General features: G+C 39.4%; 1 protein-coding gene across 20 annotated transcripts in view; it reads left to right on the top strand.

Moving 5' to 3' along the window:
- The window catches only part of Dlg2 (discs large MAGUK scaffold protein 2), a 1,877,153-nt gene that overhangs the window by 876,587 nt on the left and 985,326 nt on the right, over positions 1 to 15,240 (top strand). For 14 of the 20 annotated variants that reach the window (XM_052714317.1, XM_052714325.1, XM_052714323.1 and 11 more), the window contains one exon: positions 10,950 to 11,111. In XM_052714317.1, coding sequence (XP_052570277.1) covers positions 10,950 to 11,111 — 162 coding nt within the window. The remainder of the gene's footprint in view (positions 1 to 10,949; positions 11,112 to 15,240) is intronic. The other 6 variants (XM_052714324.1, XM_052714318.1, XM_052714332.1 and 3 more) reach the window with 1 other exon arrangement.

Below are 15,240 nucleotides of genomic sequence, written 5' to 3'. Positions count from 1 at the left end.
CACATTGTTTTCACCACCTCTGTAGACAACTAAGAGAGCTTGTGTACTCCGGTCATGGTATCTTCTCCATTGTACAGGATTATTCACTCTGACACAGAAAGCATGATGAGGGCCCAGGAGATGGCTCGGTGGCTAAAAGTGTTACTGCTGTTACAGACCACCATGTTCAGTTCCTAATACCCAGGGAGGGCAGCTCAAAGGTGCACATGACTCCAGCTCCAGGGGATACAATCCCTCTGTTCTCTGTAGGCACTTCACTCAGATGCATGCCCATACACACACACACACACACACACACACACACACAGAGAGAGAGAGAGAGAGAGAGAGAGAGAGAGAGAGAGAGAGAGAGAGAGAGAGAGAGAATAAAAAAATCAATCTATTTTTTAAAGAAATCATGTGAAGAAAAAGGAAACAAAGGGTCAAACTATCAAATTCATCTGCAGCATGAACCCCAGTTATTCCCAGTTCTTGCTTTATATTAAATTCTACATTCTTGACATTTTAAATTTAGTGATTAGGACATACCACTCATGACAAATATTTTGTTGAATGAATGAACGGCAATGCTTCATGATAGAAAGCAATTTCAGTCTCTGAATGTCATAGAGGAAGCACAAATAGATACATGGAAAACTATTGAGCTAGGCATACAGCCTGCCCAAAAGAGTCTAGTCTAGGTTCAGGTGGGCATGAGATCTCATCCTGGGATATCAGATATGGTTGGAAATCTTACACATGGACCAAACTAACTGCATAGGCAGGTCCTGAATAGAACTGATAATCACAGGACGAAGAGGCTGGTAACACTGGCCTAGAAGCAAGTATGAGCAGAACTGGTCCCTTACATTAACAAGAAATAGCACCCACTGAATCTTTAGAGCATCCGATTTAAGACTTTGCATCTCAGTCTGCCTGTGTTCAGATGGTTTGTGCTATTTTCTACTGTTCTATGATGCCTGCAAAAGCCTGCTGGATGCCAACTACATCCAATACTGGCAAGGCCTACCCACCATGCACTACATACAGTCTTCTTAAATACTGTACTTGGGATGGAGCCTGTTTGACATTGATAAGGAAATGGGAAAATACTTAAGAGTAAATAGGCACGTACCAGGAGTGAGGACTTGTGCCCAAAAGTCCATGCTTTTCATTGAAGGTAGTCATATGAAGCCATTTTGTATTATGCCTATCTCAGAAAGATAAACATCATGTTTTTTTCTCAATTGTTCTTCCTATATTTTATATAGATGCATAAAATCGCGTATGTGTAGTATAATGAGAGCAGGGGTACAATCAGAGAGGGAGGGGAGATATAGCAGTATAGGAGGCCATATGCTCACTTTGTAATACATACTTGTATGAAAATGACCTTATATAACACAGTTGTAGGCTAAAAAAATGTTTATTCATATTATCTAATTAGCTTCCCATACCAACAATGTTCATGTCCCATCATTAGCTTGATTTAAAAAAAAACATGAGTGAGTTTCAGAGAACTTCCATAGTTGCCAGAAGCCATATTGCTTGTTAGTGGTAGAAAGAGAACTGAATCACAGGACACTGAGTCACAGGGAATTGCCATCACTTGATTAAGCATATTGCTGAAGTGAACATTTTCTCTTTTCAAAGCTTCCTGGGCACTGTAGGCTTTTCTCTTCTGTAGTGCCTCTCACTGATGTTGCAGACTCACAGCTGGTGGGTTGAGTCAGACAGAGACTGCCCACGGGATCTTACTGTCCTCCAATGAATCCAGTAGCAGTGAGCCATGGAACATTACTCAGATAGTATTTGAAGTTTTGCTTCAAATGAACAAACTAATTACAGGGTCCTTTCTGAAATCATCTCTTTGATTTCTTGGTATTGAAGCCACTTGACTTCAAAGCTGATGCTCTGCAGTCAATTCATTCTTGGCTCCTCCTTCCTACATTTCTCAGCTGGCAGTGACTTCCCTGGTCTTTCCATTCAGCTCTCAAAATTAACTCAGCAGAACTTGGAATGACAGTTTCCTAGGTTCAGAGACCTTCTCCCTTGCCGCAAAACACATTGGACCTGTTTCACTTCAACACCAATACTTGATCATGTTTAAATGTTCTCCCTTGTTAATTATTTTAATTTCTTCAAGCAATAAATGTAATTAAAAATATGGAATTAATAATCACTTAGAAATAGCCACTATCAGCATATTATATTTACCATTCCAGACATTTGTCCTTTCTCACATATACTTCAGCTTGTTTTAGCCTGCTTATCTGAGATTGCTACTCACCTGTGTGGAACCTGCTGATTCTAGAGGAGCATGGCTTGAGATGGCTTCATCTCTGTATTGTACTTTTCTGCTTGCTCTGACTTAGTGCTAGCAAAACAAGAAACTCTTTCAGTTCCCTTCTTGTGTGTTACCATTTCTTTTTTTTCTTTCTTTAAAACCTCATGCTCTTGGGAGGCAGAGTTCGAGGTCACCTGGTCTACAGAACAAGATACAGGACAGACACCAAAGTTACATAGAGAAACCCTGTCTTGAAAAAACAAAACAAACAAACAACAAAAAACCAACATCATGCTCCAGAAAGCACCAGGCAACACTTCCAATGTCTTGTGTAATGTTATTTCCCTAACATGTGACTATGGTGACTACCACTTAGTAGATGTTCAGTAAATCTGTTGGGTGCATAGAGACAGGCTGTGTCATCGATTAATGGAAACAGATTTAGAAACTGAGAAAGAAAAAAAGGTAGAATTATTTTTTTCTTTTTTTCTTCTTTTTTTTTTTTTTTTTTTTTTTTTGGTTTTTCGAGACAGGGTTTTTCTGTGTAGCTTGCGCTTTTCCTGGAACTGACTCTGTAGTCCAGGCTGGCCTCGAATTCACAGAGATCTGCCTGGCTCTGCCTCCTGAGTGCTGGGATTAAAGGCATGCGCCACCACCGCTCAGCTAGAATTATTTCTGTAGTACCACTTTTAAAATAATTATTAGTCATGTAAAGCATCTAATGTCCTAGTGAAAAAAAAATGAAACTCCATACTGATTGCCTACGCTGGCCCAGGCTCCTAAGTCTTCCCATGCATTCTGTTACTTGGTCTCCCTGTGGTAGAGGCATGGTTCTCCTCTCAAAGTGAGGATGTTAAGGCTCAGACAGTTTAGTGAGTTTCCCAGGATTCTATGGTAGATGATAGAGTGGGAGTGATCCAAACCATCTCTTCAGAACATGGCTCTCTTCCACTACCAAGGTTTAAGGAAGTTACCTTAGTTCTGTGTCATTAGCAGTGCAAGAATGAGAGACATATTTGGAGAATCCAAATAATTATTCATATTTGCATCGTCTCGCATATAGAAGTAGCTGTATGAAAAGTTCACTCTTGGGAACTACTCCCCCACTTTTTTTCCCTTTTAATAACAAACCTGCAAGTGCAAAGATATTGAAACCTCGTGAAAGGGAGGAGTTGAGATTGGTCACGAACCTTAGTATGCAGCAGGAATGTAATGTTCTTCTCGGTCCTTACTCTTCTATGAAATAAATGTTGTACTCTCAATGTATACCTGCAGTCATATAAAGCTCAGGGATACTCACAAACTTCACAAATGTCTCCTGGGTAGCAGGCATCAGAATGGAAGTGTGGGTTTGTGTTTCCATAGCTAACAGACTTTTCCTCAACTCTATGGGGCTGCAACTTGTAGCCAGAAGGTGGCTGTCATGAAACGTATCTTCACAGTGTATTTAACATTTTGAAGACTATCTAAACCTCTTTCTTTCTCAGTTGGGAATCAGAATGACCACATCTTCTTTGTCCAATTCTTCTGAGAATGACCCGAAGAAAGAACTTTTAAAAATACCTTTAAAAAAAGAAATCATCCTGACTATATGCCAGCTTATGTAAAATTATTTCACATTACCACACCCATTACTTTTGTACATCTTAGTCTGGGCTTCCATTTTAACATACTCAAAGAACTCAGGTCTGTTTAACTCTTTGGTGACTCCCTGGATGAATCTGGCCTCTTTCATATGTGGGTTTAACTCAGGAAACAGCTGGACTCTTGACTGGGCTTCCAGAATCTTCTGTGGACAGATGGAGGGCAGCCCAGAGTAACAGTAGGGTCTCTCTTGATTATTTAAATCATCCGTGCTTTAAAAAGTGTCTTGAGAGCCATTAAATATTCATGAAGGCATCCTTCCTGGCAGCTTCTCCATTGTAGGTAATTACAGAGGGTTTAAGATATCTGACATTGCTTGGAAGCACACAAAGCTCTGTCAGATGCAAGCAGACAGCTGATTTGTAATTTAATTAGCATCCTGGCTTGTCCTGTTCTTTGTGGCAAAAAGCAGGAAAGTATTTCCTTTTAGTTGTGAAATTTGTCTGGAAAAAAATTCAAACGAAACACCTGGGAGAACGTTTCCCACACACACACAAAGCACCAGTGCTCTTGCTTATATCTTGCTCCAAATCTAATCAAAACTCTTCTTTGAAGTGCTCACTGGGCTTAGCTGCACAGCTGGCTGTGGGTTATTTTCCTAAAGTTGTTATCACTTGAGGAAGGAGTGTGTGTGGTCAGCAAGCGCTGACCTACTTTCTTTAGGTCTTTGAATAATAGATTTTTAAAGACAGATTGGGCCAGACGATTCATTCAACATTTATTGAGGACCTACTGCATATCAGGTACTAGAGGTCAGTGGCTGATAGAGCAATTAGGGTCCCTGTTCCCACAGAAGAGTCCGTTGAGGGGGCAGGCAAACATTCAGAAAATAATCACAGAAATGAATGTCAGATTCTAAAGGTGGCAGGTTGTCCCTGTCCCCTGAAAGCTTTTAAAGCCAGGAGCAGTGTGGTAGGGGATGAAGACTCAGAGAAGAATGGGTGAAAATTACGTAATATCTGTCCTGCCCTTGCTTTTTCCTTTTTCTCTTACTCCCATCCCATCACACCTGAGAAGAGAGAGAACCCTGACCCAGTCAAAATGGCATTCAAAGAATTGATTTTAATTAAAGTGAACGTACAAAAGTGGATCCGCGAGCTGACCTGTTCACCATGTTGAGCATTCGTCATCCCCTCTTTCTGTCTGTTGTCTTTGCCTCCCCCTTCCACACCCATTCCAGTCTTTCCTCCTCCCGCTCCTCCTCCCTTGTCCACTTATTTCTTCCTGAATGAGGCAATACGGTAGAAAGGCTGCAGCAGATGCAAGAATGGAAGGGCTGCGGGTCACAGGTTGGCCAAGGAAACTAGGAAGGACCTGGAAAAGATCCAGCTCTATATGCACAGGCATCAAACAAGTAAAATATTAAAATAATTATCAAACTATACAAAAAAATGTTACGTAACACAGGAAGGCGACTGGCAGTTCTGATCAACGGTGGCAAATCTTTTTGGGAGGAAATGCAAGCTCTTCCTTTTCGGTGCTTCAGTCCGGGAGCCAGTTTCCTTCTCCCGGTTGCTATTTATTTTATTTTTTCTATGTTCTGAGTTGTATTCACATATTTCCTAGGAATCATCACTTCCTTTGCAGATTTGTTATTTATTTCATCTTCTTACTGACTTTACACTTCTCCTGAAATAGGTTTTTCCTGTTTGCGAAATAACTTCTTTCTCAAAGAAGTGTTCTGTCTGCAAAGGCCTGTAGTCAACTGACTATGAAGTGTTTGGGGTGAACGGTATGGGAGATAACAGTAAAGGTTGGGTTTCAACCCTCAGAGAGCTTAGTGGGCAGAAGGGGATGTGATAAAACACAAAGAACACTATTTATCAGTACAATTAACAGAAGCAATGCTGAGAAATTCCTACATATCAGGCTGGCATAAAGAGTAAGCACTATTTCTTAATCTTGCGCCTGCTTCATGGCATAGCTTTAAGCCTTAAATAGCAATCCTCTTTCATATGCTTTGCAAAGTGTTTTTAAATTGTATCTTCTAGTCATAAGATATCACAGCAAAATGAAGAACTCAGAAGCATACAGGCATGTTCTGGTTTTCCTCAGCTCTTGATTTATGCCGCTCACCACCCCCTTTCTCTTCCTCCCCTCCATTTCCATCTCTGTATTTCATAGTTCTTTTCTCCTCTCTCTCTCTCTCTCTCTCTCTCTCTCTCTCTCTCTCTCTCTCTCTCTCTCCCTCTCTCTCTCCTGTCAGTCTTGTGCCAACCCCTGCTGCAAGCAGGAAGGAGAGAGTAGAGTACTTTTTGTTTAACAAAAGATAAACAGATTTTTATTTATGAGAACTTGGCACACTTCCAACTTCAGGAACTGTGATGTTCTTTGCCAGCACAGCTCCACCTTTCAAATTGCCAGAGAACCTCCTGTTCTGGATCAAGCATGCTGATGCTCCTCTAAATTCTGGGCACTTTGGTTGATTCTGACTCATACTTTAATATCAGTAGAATGTACTAAACAGGCTCAAGCAAGACTTCTTAATTTTAATCCATTCACATGAGAGTCTGTTGCAGATAAAAAAGATGAAGATATTTTCATGTATGTTCTGCTTGGTGGGATTTTTGATCAGATGGATCATAGCATTGATCAGATAATTTAAAGTTAATTTCATTAAACTCACAGATACTGGTTTCTCACTTCATGTCATGTAGGCACTGAAGTGTCAGAGATAAGTCTGTTTCCACCAGGCAATCAAAAGCTGTAAATACAGAGATATACAATGACAATACAGTTGTTATTCACTGATTAGAATCAGTGCAGAATGTTACGGGAATATCCAAGAACATACAAGAGGCAGGGGAATCTCTTGGTATTCCTAACAGTCACAGAATGCTTCCAGTGAGGCAATACCCAATCTGATTATTGCAGATCTAAAAAGTTTATTTGCTGGAATCCAATGTTGAAGGGACACTTAAGCTTACAAACAGGGAGGAGTTCCAAAGACAGAGAAAAAATGCTCCAAATGAAATTGGCATAGAAGAGATGGTACCATAGTACCCCCATCAGTAGCACTACTCCTGCCTCTACTCTCATGAAAGGTGAAAGAAGTAATGTTTGTACCCAAAGAATAAGATTCTCTCCCCTCCCGCCCCCCAAGCAGAGTCTTCTCTAATAGACAACACAGAGGCAAGGTGCTGAGAAGAGTGAGGCATAGATTTTAAAATGCAGGCCTTTTCTAATAGTTCCCCTTCTTTGCTACTACTCACCCCTCAAAGGAGCCCTGAATAGCATTAGCAACCAACCAAGGATCCATAGAATGAAAGATGACTCAGAATTTTCTACAACATGAAGGCTGACCCTATCAGGGTATGACCCCAACAGAATTGTTTAATGTCCCTTGTTAGGTGGGTACTTTGGAACTGTACGTTTCACAACAGGTAGAGCTTATCCTTAATGTAGGAGCTGGTTTTTCAGGCAACTCCTAGGCACATCTGAGAGAGGAATTTTTCATCATACAAGTGATATCTTCCCAAGAAGTGAGCAGACATAAGCTTTGAACAGATATTACCATGGATTTGGATAGGGGGACAATGCCATATTCCCCAAGTCACCAAAATCTCATTCTTACTTCCATGTACTGTGATAAATTCCTGCTACACATGTGTTTTCTTTTCTTCTTCATATCAAGGTCACTTTGTCATTCAGGCTGGCCTTGAAATTCTGATTGTTCTATGTCTTTGTACTTTGTACAGAATATTCGTTCTCTTTGAACAACATTTGAGATCCCATTTTAAACTGTGAAGCCTCAGGCAAAGTTGATTCTGACCCATTTTTGCTTCCATAGAACTTGATTATACATACGGTCATCATCACTGTGCATGGTGGTTTAATTGTGCATAAGTATAACTCAATTAAAATCTTGCATCATTGTTGACTACAAAACTGCATTTTTTTTCAATTTCTAGTCTGAGCAAATGCAGGAGTGAATAATGAGGAGAGCACACTGTATTTAAAAATTGTTATGTATTGAGCAAACAATATCATTGTGATTTTCTTTAAACCAGATTTTGCAATGCTTTATAATGAAAGAAGTTACATCTGAGCAAATGCAGGAGTGAATAATGAGGAGATCACACTGTATTTAAGAATTGTTATGTGTTGAGCAAATAATATCATTGTGATTTTTTTTAAACCTGGTTTTGTAATGCTTTATAATGAAAGAAGTTACATCCAGCAGTCCAAAATAGTTCTGTATTTCAACTAGCTAAAACCTACCCATTCCCTGCATTTCCCCAAAAGGTGTATATGACTCCATTCAGCAAACACTTGTTGAAAATACATGACAGGTACTTGTCTAAAGAGCTTTAGATATGGGGTTGATCACTGCCAAACTGATTTCAAACTTTGAAATTAACACAGATTGGTAGGAAATTGGAAATGCACATTACAGCATAAAGGATTATAACATGGCAACTCAAGGAGCTATGAAAACATATTTAGGATGAAAAGGTTGACATCTGTTATATAAGGAGAATCTAACATGTTAAACCATCCTCAACAATACAACTTGGCTATTTTGAGACAGGGTCTTGCTATGTAGGCCATGGCCAGGAGCCTGGGCTTGCCTCAAACTCACAATTCTCTTGCTTCAGCCTCCCCAGTACTGGTGTTAGAGATATGCCACCACCATGCCTGGCCACACCATATCCTCTTAAAGATGGTCAAGATAAAAATGTATATTGTGTATACTTGGCAACAGTTAGAAAACTTTAAATCAATTTACGATGTTGCTGTAGTTTATAGTTACTTAGGTGAGAAAAGGAATTCAGAAGTCACTCATGCAGTGGTGCTCACAACAGCTTATCTCAGAAGGAAACTTGAACTCTGTCCTGTAGGCAATGGCAACCATGGGGCGTTTTAAGCACCCCATGTTGGAAATTCAGAATGCCCCCTGGGGAAGTATAGAAACTGATGGGAAAGACATCATCAAAGCAGTTCATATGGAAGCTGGTGCTGTAGCCAACAGAGAGCTGATAGGAACCTATGTATAGTCGGTGCTGATACTGGTTAGTGTTGGGAATTGGGAGAACAATGGGGGAATAGTTATAAAATGTATTTAGGATATAAGTCAGGTCAATAGTAGGAAGGGAAGGAGGAGATAGTATCTAACTAACTCCTACTTCTGGCTGTGGTGATTGTGCTAGTGCCTCCATGAGAAAGAACTGTAAAGGAGGAGCAGATGTAGAGATGGATCTGCTCCAAACTGAAGAAATGGAAACAGGCATAGACATGACATTCATCTACTCCCAGTGCAAACATAACTGATTAAGACAAATACGAAATATTAGCCCATGCCTCTGGGGGAGATGGCTTCCTCAAATTATTCATAGCATTAAAAAGACAGAACCATGATATTTGCAGTTTACAGAGATGTTCAAACCTCATCTCGGTGTGTATTCTGAGTGGTGCTTTTCTATTAGGCTCCCAGTTGAATCATCAGAGTTGGCCTCATCTCCTTATGTGGATAGACAGTGGACAATAGATAGTAGAAAGAAGATTTGGGTTTGCATTACCTGGACAAGGTACCATATTCATTCCCTCTCTAGATGATGACCTTTAAAAGTAACCTTAACCTCCACAAATATTAGTTTTGTCACAGGCAAAGTGGAGTATCACAGAATAGTGAGTGTAATGGAAGCAGAATTCAGAGCCTTTGTCAACTGCAGTTACGGTACTGTTACACTTTTTTTGTTGTTGTTTTTTTTTACTTTGAGATTGACAATGCTTTGGGCATTACATAGACTCCATAGAAATTCATGTACTGATAATCAGCTTCTGAAAATGGATGACAATGTGAATTATTCATCCTGAGGTGGCTCTTGTTATTGTCATATTGTGAGTCTCACTGAAAACTGATGTCCAAGATAGCATATTATTTTATCTCAAAACTAAGTGAAAATATCTTTAGAAGAAGACATATTCTTAGTGACCTGGTGTTCTAACAACCAAGAGGTACCAGGAACAGATTGGATGTAAAGTGAAACTTGAGAAGGCACTCATGACAGTGTCTGGATCCCTATTCCAATGCCCTTGCATAGGACACACAGACCAATCAAGACCAGAGAACAATGGACTAACTGGGTTGGGAGATGGCTTTCCTTTCCGTACATGGCCAAAGGCTTTGAAACAGTGTGCTTCACCAAAGGGATGGCTCTAAAGGAGAGAACAGGAAGGTATCAGGAGATTGAATCCCAGGCCCTGGAGACTCAAACCATGACTGAAGGTGGAGAACATCCAACAAGAAGGATTGAGTTCCCTCAGATTGTTTCTTGTCCTGACTCATTTCTCTCCAGGCCAGCTTTTTGAGATCTGCATGGAATCTTTAGCACTGGCCTTTGCCAGAGGATTCTCTTGCTGTTGTGGGGATGTAGAAGGCTAGTTAATGAAGGGCTAAAGGAAAACAAGAGAGAAGGAAGTTTCTCCTCCTAGCCTCCAGGAATCATCTGAACATCTTGGCTTGACTTTGGAAGTTCTTTAAAAACTAGCTTAATTCCTAGAAATTGTAATATTTTGTCTAGAATGCAACAGACCCAAATCAATGTTCTTCACAAGGGTTGAACTAAAGAACAATTATCTTCCCTTTCAAGCTTATAGAAATATTGTGGGTGGTGTTTTTTTCTCCTCATTATCAGAGGAAATTTAAACTTTTGACAGATCCAGCAGCAAAGTTAAGTGTATGAATAAAGATATATCAGAGTTATAATTTCTTGCTCTCTACTTTTTTCTCCATCCATGACTGAAATGTTATTTGGAGGAATATCTCCTCTCTATTTAAGTAAATTTTCTCAGTCTTATTCGTGACCAGTTTTTCTTTATTTATTTCAGAAATAGAGTATATTGTCATGACAAAAAAAGTGAAATACTATTTCAGTTTTACTTAGATTTGACCAGGTTTATGGTAACCACTGGAAGAGTTTGCAGCCAAACATTTAGCAAAGCCAACAGTAGTTGTGCAGTATGTCCTGCTAAATCCAAACTATCTGAATCCCTTCCCAACACTGATGCATCTTTTCCCTCTTTTCTTTTCTCCTAGAAGTATCGATACCAAGATGAGGACGGTCCACATGATCATTCCTTGCCTCGGCTAACTCATGAAGTAAGAGGTCCAGAACTGGTGCATGTATCGGAAAAGAACCTCTCGCAAATAGAAAATGTCCACGGATATGTCTTACAGTCTCACATTTCTCCTCTGAAGGTCGGTCAGATTACTCTTTATGTTTCATAGCTGGTGATTTTTGTCAGTCCTGAATGATAAAGGCAATTTTGTGGGTCTGATTAAATGAGGTTTTTAAAAACATAATTGTGGCCACTGGTTGTAAAGATGCTTTCTGTGGTTTGGAAACCAACCTGGTAATTCTGGGAAATATTTTTATTACCTTTGTTTGAATGTCTGGAAAATCCTTTTAGTTGTTGAAAAAAGGTCTAAGCAAAGATTCAAGAATGAAAATTTGACAGGGAAAACAAACCATGTGCATGTTAAGGAAAGAAAAACCACATCGGCACACCACAGTTTGCTCAAATGCTCTCCTTCCACCGGCGTGCCTGGTCTCAGATGAAACAAAGGAAGCAAATATGTCCTAACCACACCTAATGATTCCCTTGCTGTCTAAACTGAAACTGAAAATGTGTGCGTTGGCTCATCAACACCTCGATTTTATTCTAGGGAAAATGGTTTCCAAGGTGTCTTGCTATTTGGTGTCATACTTTCCCCAACACTTTCTACCTTTTAAATTTTAATTATACACAGTTTTTGATCACTGATATTTTGAGAAGAGACAATTTAATGAGAATAAGAATTTTCTGTTCTCCTTGGTTGCTAGTTTATCTACTGACCCCAAGCTACTGGATTTTGTGCTTTTTGGTGAAAACTTGTAAGCACTCAATAATTTTTAAAAAGATATTGTGCTGGCTGGTCCTTTAGTTACTAGCAAGGTTTATTTTATTTTCCAAATCACTGGTTTTCTTAGTACTTCCATGTAGCTGTACCAAAATTAAAGGAAAAAGCAACTATAAAACTTGCACTGGAGGATGAGAAGATGACTCAATGAGCCAAAGTACTTGCTTGTAAGCGTGAGAACCTGAGTCCAAATCTCTGGAACCCACATAAACGCTAAACACACAGCACAAGATAATCCTGGTTCTCCTAATGGGAAATGGGAGGTGGATACTAGAGAATCCCTAGAAGCTTGGGGTCAAGTTAGTTTGGTGGAAGGAAAAGATAGACACCCCAGGTTGTCCTTTGATGACCAAATGTACTATTGAACACACATGCCCATGTTCACACCAGCACACTCATAGACAAATGCATACATACACATTCAAACACAAATTTTTAATTTTATTTCTTAAATATTTTTTAAAGTAAATATAATTACAGAAGTTTTCCTATTCTCTTTCCTTCCTCAAACCTCTTCCATGTACCCCGCTGGCTATCAATTAAATTCATGGCCTCTTTTTCTTTAATTGTGCTCAGTTCATATAACATTTGTATGCATATAATTACAGAAAACATCAAAGAACGGCTGAATTATATTCAGCACAGTTTCAAATCTTGGTAAAATTCTTATACTTTAGTATCCTAAGACATCTATTATCATATGAAATAGCTGAAACTATGACCAATAAGTCAAACTATTGTGTCCATTGTCAAATCCCAATAAATATCAAATAATGTATAAAAATGTGCAAAATCATGCCATCTGGGGTGTTGTGTGCATCTTTCCAGTTTCATCAGATGTTAACAAGTGGAAATTAGTGTTTAACCTTAAAGAGAAAAAAACATTCAGTGTTTGGAGGACAGGGCCTTAGTCTTCTTCATTAAGAACTGTCAAATGGAAAACATGACATTTTGTCATCCAGAGCAGAAGCAGCTCCACTGTGCATACATGACAGTCCTTAAGTTTCTCTTGGACTCTAACAATCTATGATTCTGCTCTGTATTCAAATGAATACTTAGTTTCTTTCAGGACCACTTCATCCCTGCAAACAAGTACTGATTCTGACTCTATATACTAACACCTATAAATTGAAGTAGGGCATGATTAGAAGACTTCATTGTATTGAGTATTTGTATTACATTTATTATTCATAACTGGTTGAATAACTCCCTGGAGGAACCTCTATGGAAGAGCTGGAGAAATGGCTAAGTGAGCAAAGTACTTGCCACACAAAACATGTTTTAATATCCAGAACTCACATAAAACCAGATGACATGGTGTGTATGTCTGTAATTTCTATGGTGAAATGATATGTACAGAATCCACTGGCGATTATGAGCCTGCTTGCCTGGCATAAGCAACAGCAAAACAAAAGAGACCAGGTCTCAAACAAGGTGGAAGTTGAAGACAGAAAACAGAGGATGTCCTCCACATGGTCACCATGGGAATGTACACACACACACACACACACACACACACACACACACACACACACACAACTACATTACCTCAATGATGGAGTCTCTCTTCTTTTTCTTTCTAACTTGTCATTCTTTCTTCTCAATATTTCCTCTTTAATCAATTCTAGAGCACAGTTTCAAGAGTTGAGACTATGCATTAATCAAACTGAAGCCAGGCTGGTTATGGCAGAAAAGAATAAACAAAGCACTAATAACTGGGGATCCTTAAATTGGGTCATTGTCTTCAACATATACATAATGGATAAGAAAAGGTCAGTAAGTTTGTGTGGCTTGGATGGTTGCATCTTCCTCTGTTATACCATTCAACGCTGCATTTGGGAAATGTCTATTAGAGTTTGGGGAAAGCTTAGACATTTGCTTTTTCTTTTTTTTTTGCCATTTGCTTTTTCTATGGATTAAATTCATAGAGTATGTGTGTGTGGTGTGTGTGTGTGTGTGTGTGTGTGTGTGTGTGTGTGTGTGTGTGTGTGTTTATGTATTTTTTTCTACTGGTCCTTTATTCTTTCCCTTACAGACATATTAGAATAGTTACCTCTAATTCCAGTGGTTTATTTTAAAAATTTAGTTGTTATGACTGTATGTGGGTGTACAGTGTGTGGAGTACGTGGGTGTGTCACAGTGTGTATGTGTGTGTGTGTAAGTTAGGGGAATCAGTTTTTTGCTTTCACCTTCAGCTGGACTCTAAGGATCAAACTCAGGTCGCCAGGCTTGCAAAGGCAGCACCTACCACTGAGCTGCGTTACCAGCTCAAGTTCAATGGTTTGACATTGGGTTTCCTGTTCCGTTTGTTTGCCTTTTACTCTGTTCGTCATCAGGTTTTTATTAGTTTTAATGATTGTACCATAGTGGTCATTTTTATTGAAGATTCCCCATATCAAATTTTTTTTTAATATCAAAATATATTTTATTCTGGACCTCTTTCAGATCTGATTCAAATTACAGTTGTCAAAGCAATACAATGCAAGGGGGAAAACTGCAACAACAACAACAACACACACACACACACACACACACACACACACACACACACACACACACACACACAAAAGTGCCTGGAAAGGGTCAAAGGGTCATTGGGGACAAGTCATTGCAATGCAGAACCAAAATACATCGTAAGTGTCATTGACATGGTCCAGGAGAGATAGACATTTTAAAGTAGCCACTGTATGAATAAAAAGCTTCTCATATAATATGCCAAAGATAGAAACAGTTTTTCTTCCCTGGTTGGAGCTACAAGTTCAGGGTGGATAGCCTCCAAGTTATTTGGAAAGGAAAGAACAGTTCACTCAGGACTCCTATTCTGAGGCCATGAGATAGCTGTTGTGAGGCCAGGGTTTGTTTTCCTTAAGCATCTTAGAGATACTATATTAAACAGAATGTGCTTTTAGATGATTTTGGCAGAAAAGACTATAACACTTTCTTCTGGTGGCAGTGATATGAGTAAATAGGTACACCTTTTTAAAACAATTGGCCCTGTTCATGGAGTCGACCAGTTTTGCAGCTTAATATGCCTGCCACGACTGACTCAGGCCTCTGATTTGAGCTAATGAACATACTCAGAAAGAGAGACACAGGAAGGAGTTCACCTGTCAGTTGGAGTAGCTCCAGCATAGCCAGGCATGTCAAGTCCAAGTTCATGCATTCCTTCAGGGATGAGACTAATTTCCTAGTTAAGGTGGTAAGTTGTTCTATTATCAAAATTCTAGTGTTTGGAAAACAGGCGCAAAAGAAACCTACTAAAACCAGCAAGATGCTAAGCACATACAAATTCTCAATTAGAAGTGTTGTGTTTTCAACCTTGTTACTTCTCTTGATCTGTTTAATGTTCCTGGGTCAAATTATATAAAGAGGCAAGAGGAAAGAGGCACAGCACATAATCAGAGAATGCCCTCAGAATTCTCTTGAA

This window comes from Peromyscus californicus, unplaced genomic scaffold (genome assembly GCF_007827085.1).
Source record: "Peromyscus californicus insignis strain IS unplaced genomic scaffold, ASM782708v3 Scaffold_4__1_contigs__length_199733344, whole genome shotgun sequence".
Taxonomy (NCBI): Eukaryota; Metazoa; Chordata; class Mammalia; order Rodentia; family Cricetidae; genus Peromyscus; species Peromyscus californicus.
This window is presented reverse-complemented; position numbering and strand designations above follow the sequence as displayed.